Source organism: Elaeis guineensis, chromosome 3 (genome assembly GCF_000442705.2).
Source record: "Elaeis guineensis isolate ETL-2024a chromosome 3, EG11, whole genome shotgun sequence".
NCBI lineage: Eukaryota > Viridiplantae > Streptophyta > Magnoliopsida > Arecales > Arecaceae > Elaeis > Elaeis guineensis.
This window is the reverse complement of record NC_025995.2, coordinates 106,880,939-106,896,586: the sequence shown is the minus strand read 5'-3', so window position 1 is coordinate 106,896,586 and position 15,648 is coordinate 106,880,939. Positions and strand designations below refer to the sequence as shown.

The 15,648-nt window shown below is 38.7% G+C and overlaps 2 protein-coding genes across 2 annotated transcripts; one reads left to right on the top strand and one right to left on the bottom strand.

Annotated features, from left to right (window-relative positions):
* Positions 1-236: 236 nt before the first annotated feature.
* On the top strand, positions 237-5,553 carry LOC105041129 (fructose-bisphosphate aldolase 1, chloroplastic). The gene is made up of 6 exons (XM_010917955.4): positions 237-435; positions 2,947-3,216; positions 3,327-3,436; positions 3,558-3,648; positions 4,458-4,727; positions 4,997-5,553. Exons 1-6 carry the CDS (start codon positions 283-285, stop codon positions 5,273-5,275), a joined length of 1,173 nt encoding a protein of 390 aa, XP_010916257.1. The 5' UTR covers positions 237-282; the 3' UTR covers positions 5,276-5,553.
* Positions 5,554-7,028: 1,475 nt separating this feature from the next.
* On the bottom strand, positions 7,029-14,208 carry LOC105041131 (T-complex protein 1 subunit delta). Its single transcript, XM_010917956.4, has 2 exons — positions 12,833-14,208; positions 7,029-7,640 (listed from the first exon to the last, which is right to left on the bottom strand). The coding sequence occupies exons 1-2, from the start codon at positions 14,065-14,067 to the stop codon at positions 7,259-7,261; spliced, it is 1,617 nt and encodes a 538-aa protein (XP_010916258.1). The 5' UTR covers positions 14,068-14,208; the 3' UTR covers positions 7,029-7,258.
* Between the last annotated feature and the right edge of the window lie 1,440 nt (positions 14,209-15,648).

The following is a 15,648-nucleotide window of genomic DNA, read 5'->3' as shown; positions in this document are numbered from 1 at the left end:
TTTGGTCGTAGAGGCCGCTTTCGGAGGAACCGATGCAGTGGGGGCAGGTCATTTTCTATAGGTCATAAAACCAATCTTCACGATTTTCTCTTACGAAACGAATGACTGGTTCGACACTGTGGGACCACATGCCACGTATACTCACCTTGATAAAAGAGGATGTACGTAAGGATTATTCGTTAGAAAGTCGGTATGGTTTGGTAGCTTCCCTTTTTTTTTTCCCCTTCTTCCTTGCTTTATATAAACGCCCGCTTGGAGAGAGACAGGGAGGGGGAGAGAGAGATGGCGACGGTAAAGCTGAGTGCTCCGGCGAGCCAGTGGGTCGGCGGCAGGAAGTCGTTGGGCCGGGGCCCATCCGTTCGGCCGTCGTTCCGGCGGGTCTCGGTGCCGGTGGTCAGGGCCGGATCTTACACCCACGAGCTCGTCCAGACCGCTGTGAGTAAACTACCCAACCCTAACCCTAGACCATATTTTTTTCTCTCCTTCCTTTTCCCGATCGCGAGATCCGGGACCAGAATTGTTTCTTGGGATCTTCCTCTCTTGTCGGCATTCGATCTCTCGCTTTCGCCGGGATCGCGAAAAAGTTTTGCTTTTTCGTGGTTTATATGATTGTTTTTGAGTTAGTTTCCATTGATTTTGGTCATATGCGTTTGTTTATGGATCATGATTAAAGATCGTTCTTTTATGATGATTCGGTTTTATATAGTAAGGGTTTTGAATCTGAGTCGGTGTGGAAGCTAGATTAAAGGTATCATTTTGGCGGTGTTGTTTACTTGTGCAAAACCTTGTGTTTGTTGGGCGGTTCAAGTTCCTGCTTGTATGAATACAAAAAGGAAAGGAAATCTATGTATAGTTGAATTATATCACATGAATACTATAGGGTTATTTTATTTTATTTTATTTTTAGTTTATTATTATTGACTGTCTATTGAGCAATCTATGACGAGAGATGAGAAAGAGAGGGAAGAAGCAACTTATATTTAAACGATCAATTCATGCATCATTTAATACAAGATGTATTTGTTTCTAGGAACGTCTTCTGAGGCTTTTGTTGAGAACATTGAGAAAGGAGACAAATAATGATTTTTAATCCCTTTCTGAGTGAAGCAATTAAGTATGTCAGGTTGTGATATATCAAAATCTTTCATTTTGTGAAAACAGTTATATAAAAATCATTTGTGGAGCATTGTGCTGGTTTTTTCCATTGCTTTGGAATCTTTCAACTAAAATGTTAGTATAATTCCTGCTAATTTTAAGATCCTAAGGGTCTCTTTCACAGATACAAATATATTGTACTTGGGTTCTCAAAAATGAAGGAGAACAGCTTTAGCTGCCTGTTCATCAAATGCTACTTGATGACAAGTCATATTCCTGTGAAAGACATCATTCTTTCTATTTCTTTTTTTTTTTTTTTTTTTTCTAGTCTCATTGTTCAGAATAGTTTCAGGTTAACTTACTGAGACCACTAGATTACAAAGCTCTGGTTCTGTATGTTTGCTTGAACCAAATAAGGAAAGTGGCAAGGTTAAATTTTGAATATGATATTAGATTGCCATGATAAAGTTTTAAGCATTTAAAGGTGATGGACATGGCATAAATGACTATCACAACAACCTTAACTTCTCCCAATATCCTATCTGTGAATCATATAACAAATTATTTTTAGTTATTCTGAGTCACTCCACTGGAATTTTTCAGTTTGCAGTTGGAGCAGGAAGGAATAATGACAGAATGACTCATGCTATCTAAGTTTTTAGGAAAAAGAACCAAATATGATCTATGAAATACCCAAAGAAACAAAGTTTCATTGAACTTGATCAACCTTTCTGGGAATTTGATCCCATGGTTTTAATGTATTCGAGACAATTTTATGTTTGTCATAGTCTGAATTTGTCAGAGATTTCGTGCATTTGTTTGGTTTTCTAAAGTATATTAGTCTCTTGGCCCACATGTGGGCTTCTTTTGTAAATACTGATAATGCAGTACTATGTTGCGTGGTGCATGCCTGATCAGCAACCTTATCAGTATTTAGGCTTATGGAAGACAATTTCAAGAAAGTATAGAGAAATTTTAACTTGGGAGAGTTTTCATCTTATTTTCTGGGTCAAGTTGTGCAAAAAGCACTAGCTGTGCAAGGTGGGGGTCTTAGATTTAGGTCCAACAGCCAAAAAAGAGGTGGGAGGATAGCATGGAATGGTTGAATGTAAATAGTCAAAAGGGCTTTGAAGACACTTTATGAGGCATTTGAGCTTTGGTCATGGTACTGAGTAGTTATCAAGAAGCCAACACCTTTTAAGGGCAAGGCTTGTGTTCATGTCATATTCCTAACATCTATCAGTATGAGTAAGTGGTAAATTACCATAAATACTTTGTCATAAAGGAATGGAATTGTCTCAGAAATCTGGTAAATGATGGATTAATCGACTTGGAGGACTGATTCACTTTAATAATCCATCTATCTCTTTCCTTTGATAACTATTAGACTCCATGTATAATAATGGCATCATTTCAGTCCATGTAATGATTTTGATTTTTATCAATATGAATTTTGTTGTTATGCTGCAACATCGTATATGGCAGTCTAAATAAGAGGTAGTTTAGTTTTCCAGATTTTCATCAAGCAGTGCAAATGTTTTGCTTTGTCTTCCACAGACTTCAGTTCTACCAGTATTCCATGCCTTGGACGTTGCTGTTCTGATTCCTGCTGTCCTGTGAATTAGATATTTTAGCAAATAAGTTAGGATTATTAGATATGGATATTGGATAATTTTTTCAAAAAAAAGAATTAACCTGGTTAGCTCCGAAGCTAAGTAGGCTTTTTAAAAAATAAGAATAATAAACCCTAATCATCTGTCCAGTTTTTATATTTAAACGTTGAGCACTTCTGTTTTGCTTTTCTCTTTTTTGTTTATCTCCATGGGGATCTCATGAATATGTTATTTGTAGAAATCTATTGCTTCCCCTGGGCATGGAATCCTTGCTATCGATGAATCAAATGCTACATGTGGGAAGAGGCTTGCTTCAATTGGTTTGGACAATACAGAAGCAAATCGCCAAGCTTACAGACAGCTTTTGCTGACAACTCGTGGTTTAGGTGAATACATCTCTGGTGCCATTCTTTTTGAGGAAACACTTTACCAGTCAACAACAGATGGAAAGAAGTTTGTTGATTGTCTGCATGAAGAGAAAATTGTCCCTGGTATTAAAGTTGACAAGGTACTTTGCAAGGGTTTTCATGCATGCTTTGTTTTAAACTTGCAACATCTCCATTTTTAGAAATTTTATACTGATTCACATATAAACTCTGGTTTGCTTGTCCTGCCAAGGGTCTGGTTCCCTTACCAGGATCAAATAATGAATCTTGGTGCCAAGGTTTGGATGGATTGGCATCGAGATGTGCTGAATATTACAAGCAAGGGGCACGTTTTGCTAAGTGGTTAGTCTGGATCCTTTTTTGTTGGGAACCTGTATGGCTTTTTATTTAATCTGTTCACAGCATCCAGAAATAATTGCTGACATTATCACAAATGTCTAATATACTGTAAAAAAAATTTCAGGCGAACGGTAGTTAGCATTCCTTCTGGTCCTTCTGCCCTGGCCATTAAGGAGGCTGCATGGGGGCTTGCTCGTTATGCTGCTATTGCTCAGGTATTGCTTTTCTACACATGCCTCTAAGAATATATCATAGAAGTGAGATTCAATAGGATGAGTCATTTCGATTATTTTTCAATTTTTAACTGTATTGTAGTTTTAAGCCATATTGTGATAGTTATTTTCACTTGTCAGTTGTTTCAGACCATTCTGCATGCATACATTCATATGTCTACCCATGCATCTGTACCTGGTGAAATAACTTACCTTACTCTTGAGAAAATAGAAATAAAGAGAGCTTTTCACTTTTCAATTTATATGTTGTTTCAAAGCATATAATGCTTACCATTTAAAAAATTAAAGGTTTTAGTTTGTTGTGTGGTAGTAACCCACTTCTTTATTTTCATCTGACAAACTCAAATTAAAAGTAGGCATTTTAATGCAATAATTCCTGATACAAAGGTATAGCCTGCATCATGCTTCTAATTATCAAGTTCAATTAACCTGAAGTGCACAGGTAGTATTCTTAGTTCTCAGCCCATTCTATTGGAGTCTGAATGCTTGCTGACATAAGTATTTGTGAAAAAGAAGTTGAAAAAACAAAATGCTAATCTCTAAAAAGGTTGCACGTTTTTACTAAACTTTTGCAGTAGATTTCCAAGCTATTGTTCGGCAAGCAGAAATTTTTCTAATAGAATTTCTCAAGATCAAGCTTGAAAACTCAAAAAAGTAGCAGAGGTCTCTTCTGTGAATCTGTACCAGCAGCCTCATCTCTAAACAATTAGTTATTAGACATCCAAAAATCATGGCTCTTCTTCATTATCATGCTTGTTAACTGTATCTGTCCATTACCACCATATTTGCAGGACAATGGACTTGTGCCAATTGTCGAACCTGAGATTCTGCTTGATGGAGACCACCCTATTGAAAGGACACTTGAAGTAGCAGAGGATGTCTGGGCAGAAGTATTCTACTACCTCGCACAAAATAATGTGGTGTTTGAGGGCATCCTTCTGAAACCCAGTATGGTGACTCCTGGTGCTGAACATAAGGATAAGGCATCTCCAGAAACTATTGCCAAGTTCACTCTCAAATTGCTGCACAGAAGGGTACCACCTGCAGTTCCTGGAATCATGGTATTCCCTGAAACCTTATTCTTTCGGTGCCTCATTTTCTGTTTAGCATATTTGTGGCATATCTCTCACATTTCTTGTCTTGGGACATCAGAAATGTTTGAAAAATAATATCTCTGCAGAACATCAACCTTTGGTGGCCAGACTGGCCGTACAAACTGTTTGATTGAAACAAACATGTTTTAAGCTACCTGTTGAAATCATCTAGCATGCATTGTAAGCTGTAATTTAAGATGATGCCGCAATATGATAAAACCATGATCATTTTGCAGTTCCTGTCAGGAGGGCAGTCTGAAGTGGAAGCAACATTAAATTTGAATGCTATGAACCAAGGGCCTAACCCTTGGCATGTCTCTTTTTCCTATGCTCGAGCTCTTCAAAATACGGTATTGAAGACCTGGCAGGGGCTTCCAGAGAACGTGGAAGCTGCACAGAAAGCACTCTTGGTGCGTGCCAAGGCCAACTCTCTGGCTCAGCTTGGCTGCTACTCTGGCGAGGATGAGAACGAGGAGGCTAAGAAAGGAATGTTTGAAAAAGGCTACACCTACTAAAGCAGGTGACCAGCACCCTTCATGGTTTCATCTCTCACAAATCATAGTCTAGGTGGTTATTATGGAGTTTGGAGAGTTGTTTTGAGTAAACTATTGTTTTGTTAGATGGGCTATAAAATGACCACAATAAGGACTCGCAGAGTCTGTTGTCTTCACTGGAGCAGTCAACTGCAACAGGACAGAATATGACTATTGGTTTCATTGAGCAAAATGTATTATGTAACCATAAATATTACTGGTTTGATCTTCAAGAATGTTGGAGGATGTTGAGAACCGAACTGCTCTTATTTATAGGATCATTTCTTTTGCATTTATTCAAATTGAGACATTGATCTATTTTGTAAGGCATCCAGATAATGGTTCGCATTCCGGTTCCTTTCTCTTCAAGCCCGATAGAGGAGAAATGGTATTTAACTTTTAAAATGTTGATGGCTCAACAAATGAGGAAAAAGAGGTTTACAAAGGGTGATGTCTGAGCCCAAAATTTCATCAGATTTGTTGAGGTTTCTTTTTCTTCCTATGAAATTTGGACTGATCTACTCCAATGATTATTCTCTGGATGTTTATAAATATAAATCTAAGTCAGTATTATTTAATTGCTTATTTTGGTCCAAATCACGAATCCTATGAAATTCTGGATCTAGACATCCAAATAAACCCGAAAAAGGAAGACCTCTATGAAAAAAAGAAGTTAAGACTTCTGAATTAAACCTGAAAGCACCATATTTTCTCTGTTCCCCGTCATCTTTCCCTTTCTCCACCCATTCTTCTTCACTACGTCACAATTTGCGTTCAAAATGGCTAGCACTGATGGTCACAATTTTATATACGAAGATAAATGAACCAATCAGATAGAGAGAATCCGAGAGCAGCTCCTCTTGCGGGACAATCTTGAGCACATCAAGCAGTTTTGGGCATGAGCCATTATCCCCGCCTTTTGCAGACATGAGAAGGCGATCTGTCATATTTCGGTTCCCGCAAATCAAACTACCATGTGTTTCTGGCTTTTCAGAAATTTAACATCTTATGGTAGTAAATTTAACAAGATATAAGATGGCTAAGAGTCAAAGAGGTGCAGAGGAGCTAAATGCTTGGTAATGCTGATGTCTATGAAAAGAGAGGCAAGTGAATCATGATACTGGCAGGAGAAGAGCTAACTCCCCCCCCCCCCCCCTCGAGGTTTATCAAAGTAAACTTCGATAACAGTGTCCGAACGAATGGAAATGGAACTGACTTTGTTATCCATGATCCGAATGAGAGATGTCCGAATGAGAGATGTTTAGCAAAATTATCCTGGAGAATAACTCTGCTACTGTCATTTCATGGATCCAAAGATCAAGCTGCTTGATGGTCATCTGCTTCTCCAAAATACCAAGACCTTCCTTCACCGAGCTGTTGCCTTGAAAATCCTACATGTTTATAGAGAGACGAACACAACAACAAATTGAGTGACGATTTTTGTTGCTGAGCAATCTAATATCGGACCATGAAGACAGGATGAGATTTATCCACAGGCTCTATAAAATTTTTTGTTTCTTAATCTATTGAGCTGCTTTCGTACTAGATTAGTGAGACCATCCGTTTGAACCAAAAAATTAAAAAAAAAAAAAAAAAATCACGATACACAACAACAGCCTGTAAGAAGTCATATGTTTGGTTTCACGAAACATCCCAAGCAGCTCTGCATTGAAATGCCAATCATTTGATCCGATCCAGCAATATGATAGTTTACTTAAAAAACAAGCACGTAACATACAGAAAGCGTGCGTAGCTCCCCTTTTAATACCAGCAGAGCAAGGAAAACAGTGCTTACAGAACCCACAAGGACTCAGAAATACACTTAAACCACCAAGCCAAAATATCAAGACTTGAAACAACCAGAACAAACATTTTTCTTGGCACTTCATTCCATAAATTAGGAGGGTTTAAGCTAAACAAAATCATCCAAGGTTCAAACAACCGTAGCAGTTGACATATCCCACTCTACCTTACCATGATTATGTCGTCAATCTTCAAGATCATCCTTACACATTCGGTTGCTAGTGTAATTGCACTGGTACTAACCAACAGAGGCTGCACGACATTCTCCTCCAAGATGTCTGTTATCTGGCCCTTCCTCACATTGATCCCAGCATTGATCTCACCCTGGGCATGCCGGTTCCTTAGCTCTGTCACGATGGCTATTGGGTTTAGCCCTGCATTCTCCGCCAAAGTGTAGGGAATGACCTCAAGCGCCTCTGCGAACTCTTTAACACAGTAGCTCTCCATACCTTGCAGTTCCTTTGCCCATGCTCCTAGCTGCCTTGACATCTCAATTTCAGGAGCACCCCCACCAGCAATCAGAAATCTCTTATTCACTAAGCATCTGGTCATGGCACAATAAGAATTGTTTTGATTCAATGTAGATTTGATAAATGGGCCAAATTTTAAAGTGTTAGCATTGAGACATTGGATATTTATCTCGCAGAATGATCATAAACAGTGAAAATTTCCTGGATTCGAACAATTCATACGATTTAAAGGTAAACAAATATTGGGAAAGGGATTTTTAACTGGCCAAAAGTATGATATTTTATAAGAGAGGAGCGAATGTGGGGGAGGGGGGGGTGTGTGGGATCCTATGAAACAGACTAATTGAAATTCAAGCACATATTTTGAAGCATGGATATGCACATGACATGATATGGATAAGCCAACATGACAAATCATAAGAAAAGGAATACATCATAATTAGGATTTGACAATAAACATAAATAAATAAACATTTTCTGCAGATGGAAAAAGATGGTCAAAAAGCACAATGGATTATCCCAATAACAGTCCATTCCCAATGCAAAAACATCAACATCACAACATTTTATCATTCAAATCCATATACCACAATCATCCATGCAATAACATTAGCATCACCAATACTAAAATTAAGATCATCAACAGGGTCAACACTCATCCTTTTTTAGAGAGAGAGAGAGAGAGAGAGACCTCGCATCATTACTTGGAGTATGCGGGAAGCATTCAGAGTCTCTTTATTAATTTTAAAAAACAATATTTATAATTGATATACAACATATGCTAGCCACATCCAACAATCCATGGTATTAAGTGCATGCTGAAAATGCGCATGGCATGCATTTTTTACCCACAGTTCCAATGGCAAGAAGAAAGCAAGGTCCACTGTTCACAAACAAACAAGGTCGAAAACATGCCAAAAGAATTGAGCACCCACAGGTGCAATGCCCTTAAGAGATCACCAGAAATCCAATGGGCGTTGAAGACAAGGAACAGCCACTAGCTCCAGACATTGAACAATGTAGCAATATTTTAGACCACATAATCTGGATTCCACAAAACCATAAGGCATGTGACATCGTGCAAAAAACACCATCAACCACAATGTTCTACCCAACCGACATTAAGAAACTCAATGTTGTCCACTATCACCTTACTATCAAAACCTCACATTCCTAGATTTCCCCCAAAAAAGAGAGAATCCAGTGCATGAGGCTCCTGCTACTGCAGGGGCTGGGGATGGTCAGATGCATGCAGCCTTATCCCAGTATGCAAAGAGGTTGTTTCCATATTTCAAACTTGTGACACCCAAGTTACAAGAGATTAGTCTTACCATTGCACCAAGACTCACTATCAAATGGTTTAAAATATAAATGAGACTGGCACAATTAAAGCAAGCAGCCTCAGCATCTGCCAAAAATCTTCTATATCCAAAAATAAGGGCACCGAAAAAGACGACAGTCAACCATCTTTGTGCACTCAGACACATGCAATAACAGATATAATATGGCATTTAGAATTTTAGATGAAGCCCTTATTCCTTGATCTGCATCAATAAAATCCTTAAAAACAACCTAGAACCCTAAATAACCTTCAGTCTTCCACTCTAAACATCCGCTGTGCACCATTCTTTATGAACACCTGGCACAAGGGGTGCAAAGAAAGGCTCGAGAACAAACCTTTGAGACCAAAAAACCCCCTCCACTACATTTGATGAAGCAATAGTAGGAGGGTGTGTGTGTGGTTTTTTTTTTTTCTGGGGTGGGGGGGTTATGTGTATAGACAAATAGATTTATCTATCTATAGTTTCAAACCCTCCACTAAATTTCATGAAGCAATAGCAGGAGGGAATATAATATTATATAATATATAGAGATAGATACACACACACAGAGACACACATACATACATGTATGTGTATATCTATATGCACTTGGACACATGCAATAACAGATATAATAAGGCATTTAAAATTTTAAATGAAGCCCTTACTCCTTGATCTGCATCAATAAAATCCTCAAAAACAACCTAGAACACTAAATAACCTCCAGTCTTCCACTCTAAAAATCTGCTGTGCAACATTCTTTATAAACACCTGGCACAAGGGATGCAAAGAAAGCCTCAACAACAAACCTCTCCACAAAATTTGATGAAGCAATAGCAGGAGGGAACACACACACACACACACACACACACGTACATAGACACACACGTGTGTGTGTGTGTGTGTAGACAGATATAGATATACACATGTATATGTATGTTGAGAAAAAACTAAAAGTGAAATCAGTGAAAAAGATCTGTCTTTCAGTTTCATTCAAGCATGTCCATACCTTCAATAGAGTCACCAAATCATTTATGTCAAATCTCAAAAATTGCACACTCACTAAAACAGTTGGAACACAAAGGAATATCCAGGAGGAAAGAGATGAGGAAAGGTGGATTTGCTCTTACGGCAATGTTACTGAGAAAGGTGAATCTTCAGGAAGGGAGACCACTTTTTAGTGATAAAATAAAACCAAGCATTTACTAAGCATAAACATGCCATCATCATGAAACCATTTTTTTCTGTCCTCTTATGAATGAATGTGAAGATTCATGGGCTCTCAATTAGACATGTTGAATTTGCAGACTGTCCTAGAATAAGCAACTCAAAAATAAAGACTAATTCTATGTAAAGAAATTTGCAATTCTGGATCGTCTAAGCGTAAGGTTATCCTCTTTGTGCAGGTATCTAAAATACAATTTTCGTAAATGCAATCAAAAAAACAAACAGGGCCTCGCTAAGATCACACAACATCATAATTTACCAATGCTTCTATGGAGGTTATATTCACAAAAAACATTGAAGAGATTCGATCATAGAGAAGAAAACCATAACAAAACCAAAAAAAAAAAAAAATTGTGAAAGAGTGACATGGACTTTACTGTTGTTTATACAATAAGTTTTCATGAAGCAACCCTAACTACTAACTAGACTCAAAAAAGGTCATGAGAATTTGACATATGCAAGATCCATCAGTTTTATGAAATTCTAATGCCTTGCAAGGTTTAGATGATGGAACTTCTAATCCTCAGAGAGAGAGAGAGAGCGAGCGTGTGTGTGTGACAGAGAGAGAGGGGGGGGGGCCAGAGAGTTCTTAAAGGGAAAGAATCTGGGGGGGTAGAACATTATGACAGAGGGAAGGAAGGTGTTCTTCAACCTTAGTGCTTTTGGTGATCTTCACCAAAGGTCTACAGCATCTCCTCTTAGATAAGCTATTCTTAATTTGTATAACATAGAGAGGTTAGTTCTTGTAATCTTCACCAAGGAAAGGGATGTCCCACCATCAAACAGGATTTTTTTCTCCTCATGCCATAAAGCATATCAATGATCGATGCTATAAAAAAGGGAAGAAGGACAAGGTGATTTTACCATCTTAGTGCAACAATAGGAATATTATGATGAAACCAGGTTAGAAAGAAGAAATGGATAGCAAGAAGACAGGTTCATTAACAAAAAAAGCCACTCTCTATCCAAGAAAATATTCCCTCTATCAGGGTAAGCTGACAGTCAATATCTCATATGCATGTCCATATTAGAGCCATTTCTTCAGAACTCTAATAAAAACTGCCAATAAGTCATCCAGTGTGATAGTCAATATTTCATGGTATACTTTGCTATTATGGACATGCAAGTATAAATAGAACTACATTAGATTACAATGCCGAATTCCAAAAACTGGTTGAATAAATTAAATGTTGATAATCCACTGAAGGATGCAGAAGAACGCGGGGCGGGGAGGGGGGATGCGGTTTATTTCTGAAAATTTAGTTGGCATTACACATAACCTCTAAAATGAAACCAGTTTATCTCGACCCCATAGTCAATTGATGTCTCAATAATGAGGACATGGTGCAACATCAAATAGGAGAAGACTGGTAATTCCCAATTGATGTATAAAAGCAATGAAGAATCCTACCTAAGGCATGCTAAGATTAACTCAATCAATATTCCAAGCAAATTTTGCCCCTACAGCAGGATTAATTTCATAAATAACTCAAGTGTGCATTTCACTAGAAATTCTAAACAGGAAAGTAAACTACATTAGGATTACCTCCAATTATCTAAGGATCATACCACCACCTAGAAAAAACATCGAACTCCAAACTCCTCATTGCATAACTTCTACAATAAAAAACCCAAGCAAAAAACCACAACCAAGATCCGACTTGAAGACAAATTTTGGATCTAAACCTGTACAAAAATGTTCCATCTATAACAATGCATGAAAGGAAACCAGCAAACATCTAAGACTAGCACAAAGTGTGGATTATAAAAGCTTCAGGAAAAGGATTGAGCAACAAGAGTGTATATATGCATATGATGTCTGCATTGCTAAACATTTTTTAGTTTACATTGGTAGTGAATGCAACTTTTTGTTAATATTGTTCTTTGAGTTAATTATACTCACAAGATGAATTTCATATAAATTCAGTAAACATCAATTATTGCTTATGGCAGAAACGACATATTAACCCAGACAAGCATTTTCAATAGGCGCAACTACTGAAGCAAGTAATAGATCCATCAGAAGTCAAGACAATACCATCTATTTTTAGACACTGTTCGAAATGATGGTGGAAAACATTCTGAGGAATTATGTACAGACTGGTTAAACACACTTCCTGCATGATCTATGTTGATTGCAATGTTAAAAATCACTCAAACTGCCCCATTCTTACCCATTTCAACAGAGAACCTATATTAAGGTGTATCACCTCCTCAATAATGCTACCTTCTTTTCGCAAATACTTAATAACCCAATAATTTCAAGTTCTCATTTCTTTCCCTTGTTCTCACATCACTCATATGTTCGATACAACCTCAAACCACTTCCCCTTGACATCATCTCACCACCTTCATCGCCTTGCTGGCAACAACTAAATGACTAAAGCTCAAGAAAAGGCTAAATTCCTGAGCACATTAAACGTTCTCTTGAGAAAGACCCACCTAAGACATCTCAAGTCTTTCAACAGAGAACCTCTCAAAATCCTTCTCTCGTCCCCCAGCAGAGCCATCAAGAACAAATGCGACGAATGAAGCAATCATATGCGCCAGACACCCCAATCAAAGACCTAATAGCCACCATTCAGCCCTTGGTACATTTCCCAACAAAGAAAGCAATAAATTGGTGTTTTTAAGAGAACAAAAATAACTTTTGGATCAATTAATTTCTAGTTCAAATAGGAAGCAGAATAAAGGGGAAGAGTTCTCTGAGAGAGCACCTGACAACACAGAGGGCATCGTGAAGGCTCCGCTCCGCCTCGTCGATGACAAGCTGATTTGATCCCCGGACAAGCACAGTTGTTGTCCTCCCCATGTCCTTGATCCCCGTGATCTTTACAATCTTCCCATCGCCGACCGAAACCTCCTCCACCAAATCAGCAAATCCCAGCTTGTCCTCCCGGAAATGCTCAATATTGGCAATGGGCAGGCAGTTCAGCGTTTTCGTAATGAACTCAATCTCATCCCTTTCGACATCCTTGACCACTAAAATCTTGGCCTTGGCCAAGTAGTGCAGCGAAAGGTCGGTCACGGCATCCCTAAGAATACTCTTCTGGATGAGAAGCACATTGCACCCGGTCGCCTTAATCTTCTTCACCATCCCAAGTATATAGTTGCGCTCCTCTCGGAGAATGCGATCCATCTGAGTGTAATCTGAGACAACGATGCTCTGCTCGATGTCGGTCTTGGGAGGGGAGATCTGGAACTGGATAACAGCTATCTTGGCATTCTCAACACGGGTAGGGCCTCCGGCAGCATGGCTGACCTTCTTATCAAAGACGAGGCCTTTGACAAGCTCGGTGTCATCTACGGTGCCACCCAGCTTCTTGACGATCTTGACATCGCGGAGGTCAACGAGATCAGGGTGGGCGGGGTCGACGACGGAGAGGACGGCGTCGACGGCCATGGGCGCGAGGAGGGAGGAGTACTGGCTGACGACCTTGCTATTGAGGGAGGTGGCGGCGGACTTGACGAGGGAGTCGCGGTCCGAGAGGTCGAGGGGGACGGCCATGCGATGGAGGATGTCGACGGCGCGGAGGGAGAGGCGGTGGAGGGCGTCGGAGACAACGGTGGGGTGGATGCCGGCGGAGAGGAGCGAGAGGGAGTGGCGGAGGAGGGAGCCGGCGAGGACGACGACGGTGGTGGTGCCGTCGCCAGCGGCGGCGTCCTGCGAGCGGGAGAGGTCGACGAGCATCTTGGCGGCGGGCTGGAGGACCTCCATCTTGTTAAGGATGGTGGCCCCGTCGTTGGTAATGATAACCTCGCCGGAGGCGGAGGCGATCATCTTGTCCATGCCCTTGGGGCCGAGGCTGGTGCGCACGGCGTCCGCCACCGCGCGAGCAGCGATGATGTTGGCCTGCCGCACATCGTCGCGTCGCTTGTTGTCGACGTAGCTCTCCGTATTGAAGGAGGAGGCACGGGCCGTGGGGGCGGATGTGGTGACGGCGGCCGCCATGCGTGCTTGGAGAGGAGGAGAGAGGGACGGGCGAAACCCTAGAAACCGGCTCGTTACAAAACCCTAATAATGTTAGACGGCGGAGGAGCGAAGAAGGTTTGAGTTGGAGGTGAGGAGAGAGAGTGTGAAATGGTGCTTGTGGTTTGGGTCTCCGGAATGATCTAGTTAACGGTGGAGCCGGGGAAAGTTTCGAATGGAAAAAAAAAAAAAACTCATCACGTATGGCAAACTCTAATATCATATTAATTAGTTAAATATTAAAACACTAGTTCATCAAAATAATAATAATAAATATAATAATATAATAATAATAATAATAATAATTATACCATGTTTTCAACAACAAGTTTAATCCTCTATTAAAGAGCGGCGATCTAATAATTTATGAACTAAAATTTTTATTATGAACTAAAATTTTTACCTATACAAATTTTAAAGACTAGTATTGTGAGAAATAACTTTGGGTCAGTATGGTTCCACGTCTTCCACTGCAAAAATGTTTAAACTATATGTTATCTATAGATTCACGTCCAAAGAAAAGAAAATTGTTGCAAGTATCTAGTCCTTAAAAATATACCCAGAGGTTAGTAGGAAGTATTTCTTATTTTTAAAATAATTTTCAATTTTTTAAATATAATTATTTTTATTTTATTCACATAATCACATATCTCACACACTTGAGCAAATCTTGACAAAAATTAAAAAACCAGAAAGCATTCTTTTGGGAGAAAATGATGGAGGTGGTATACCAATTCTTTCACAATAATTTTTTTGATATTTATTTTAACTATTTAATTAGCTAATATTTATTTATAGCTTGATTATATTTAATTTTTAAATTTTAATATTATAAGCCTACTCAATTTTTAGTGAATCGGGCCTACTCCAACTATCACATCCTGGCCATCCCTTTCCTCTCTCTTAACAAAACCACATTTTCTCTCTAAAAGAATCATTTGATTTAAAATCTTTTGAATATTTTTTTGTTTAAACCTTTTTATAAATATTTTTAACTAAAAATATTAACTTTTCAATTCATATACAATATACTTGAATTTTTTTCCCACTTTTCTCTTATGCATTACATACAAACAAATAAAATAACTAATATATATCAAAAATTAGTGGATGCTGGACGGTAGTAACTTAATGAATTCATGATGAAAAAATATTAATTAATTTATTTCAATGGTTTCCTCTAATATTTTCAAAGGACTGTCATATCTCTTTACACAAACACAATTAAGAAAGCTCACCACCTCTATGATAGAAATATTTATCTTGGAAGTTAAATCAAGAAAAATATTTATCTTGAAAGGAATTTTATCATTTTTGCAATAATCTGTCTAATAAATAGTGTGCTATGATATCACATGTGATGTGTGAACATTTATTAAAATATATGATTGACAGTGATAAAAAAATATTGTATTTTACACCACATGGCTTTGATCATGCAAACAACGTTTATTGGCATGCTGCATACCAAATTTATTGTTGCTACATGAAATTTATGAAATGGTGCTGGGGCTTAAATGGTGCTGGAAGATTCTTGGATGGGTGAAGACCCATGTAAACTAC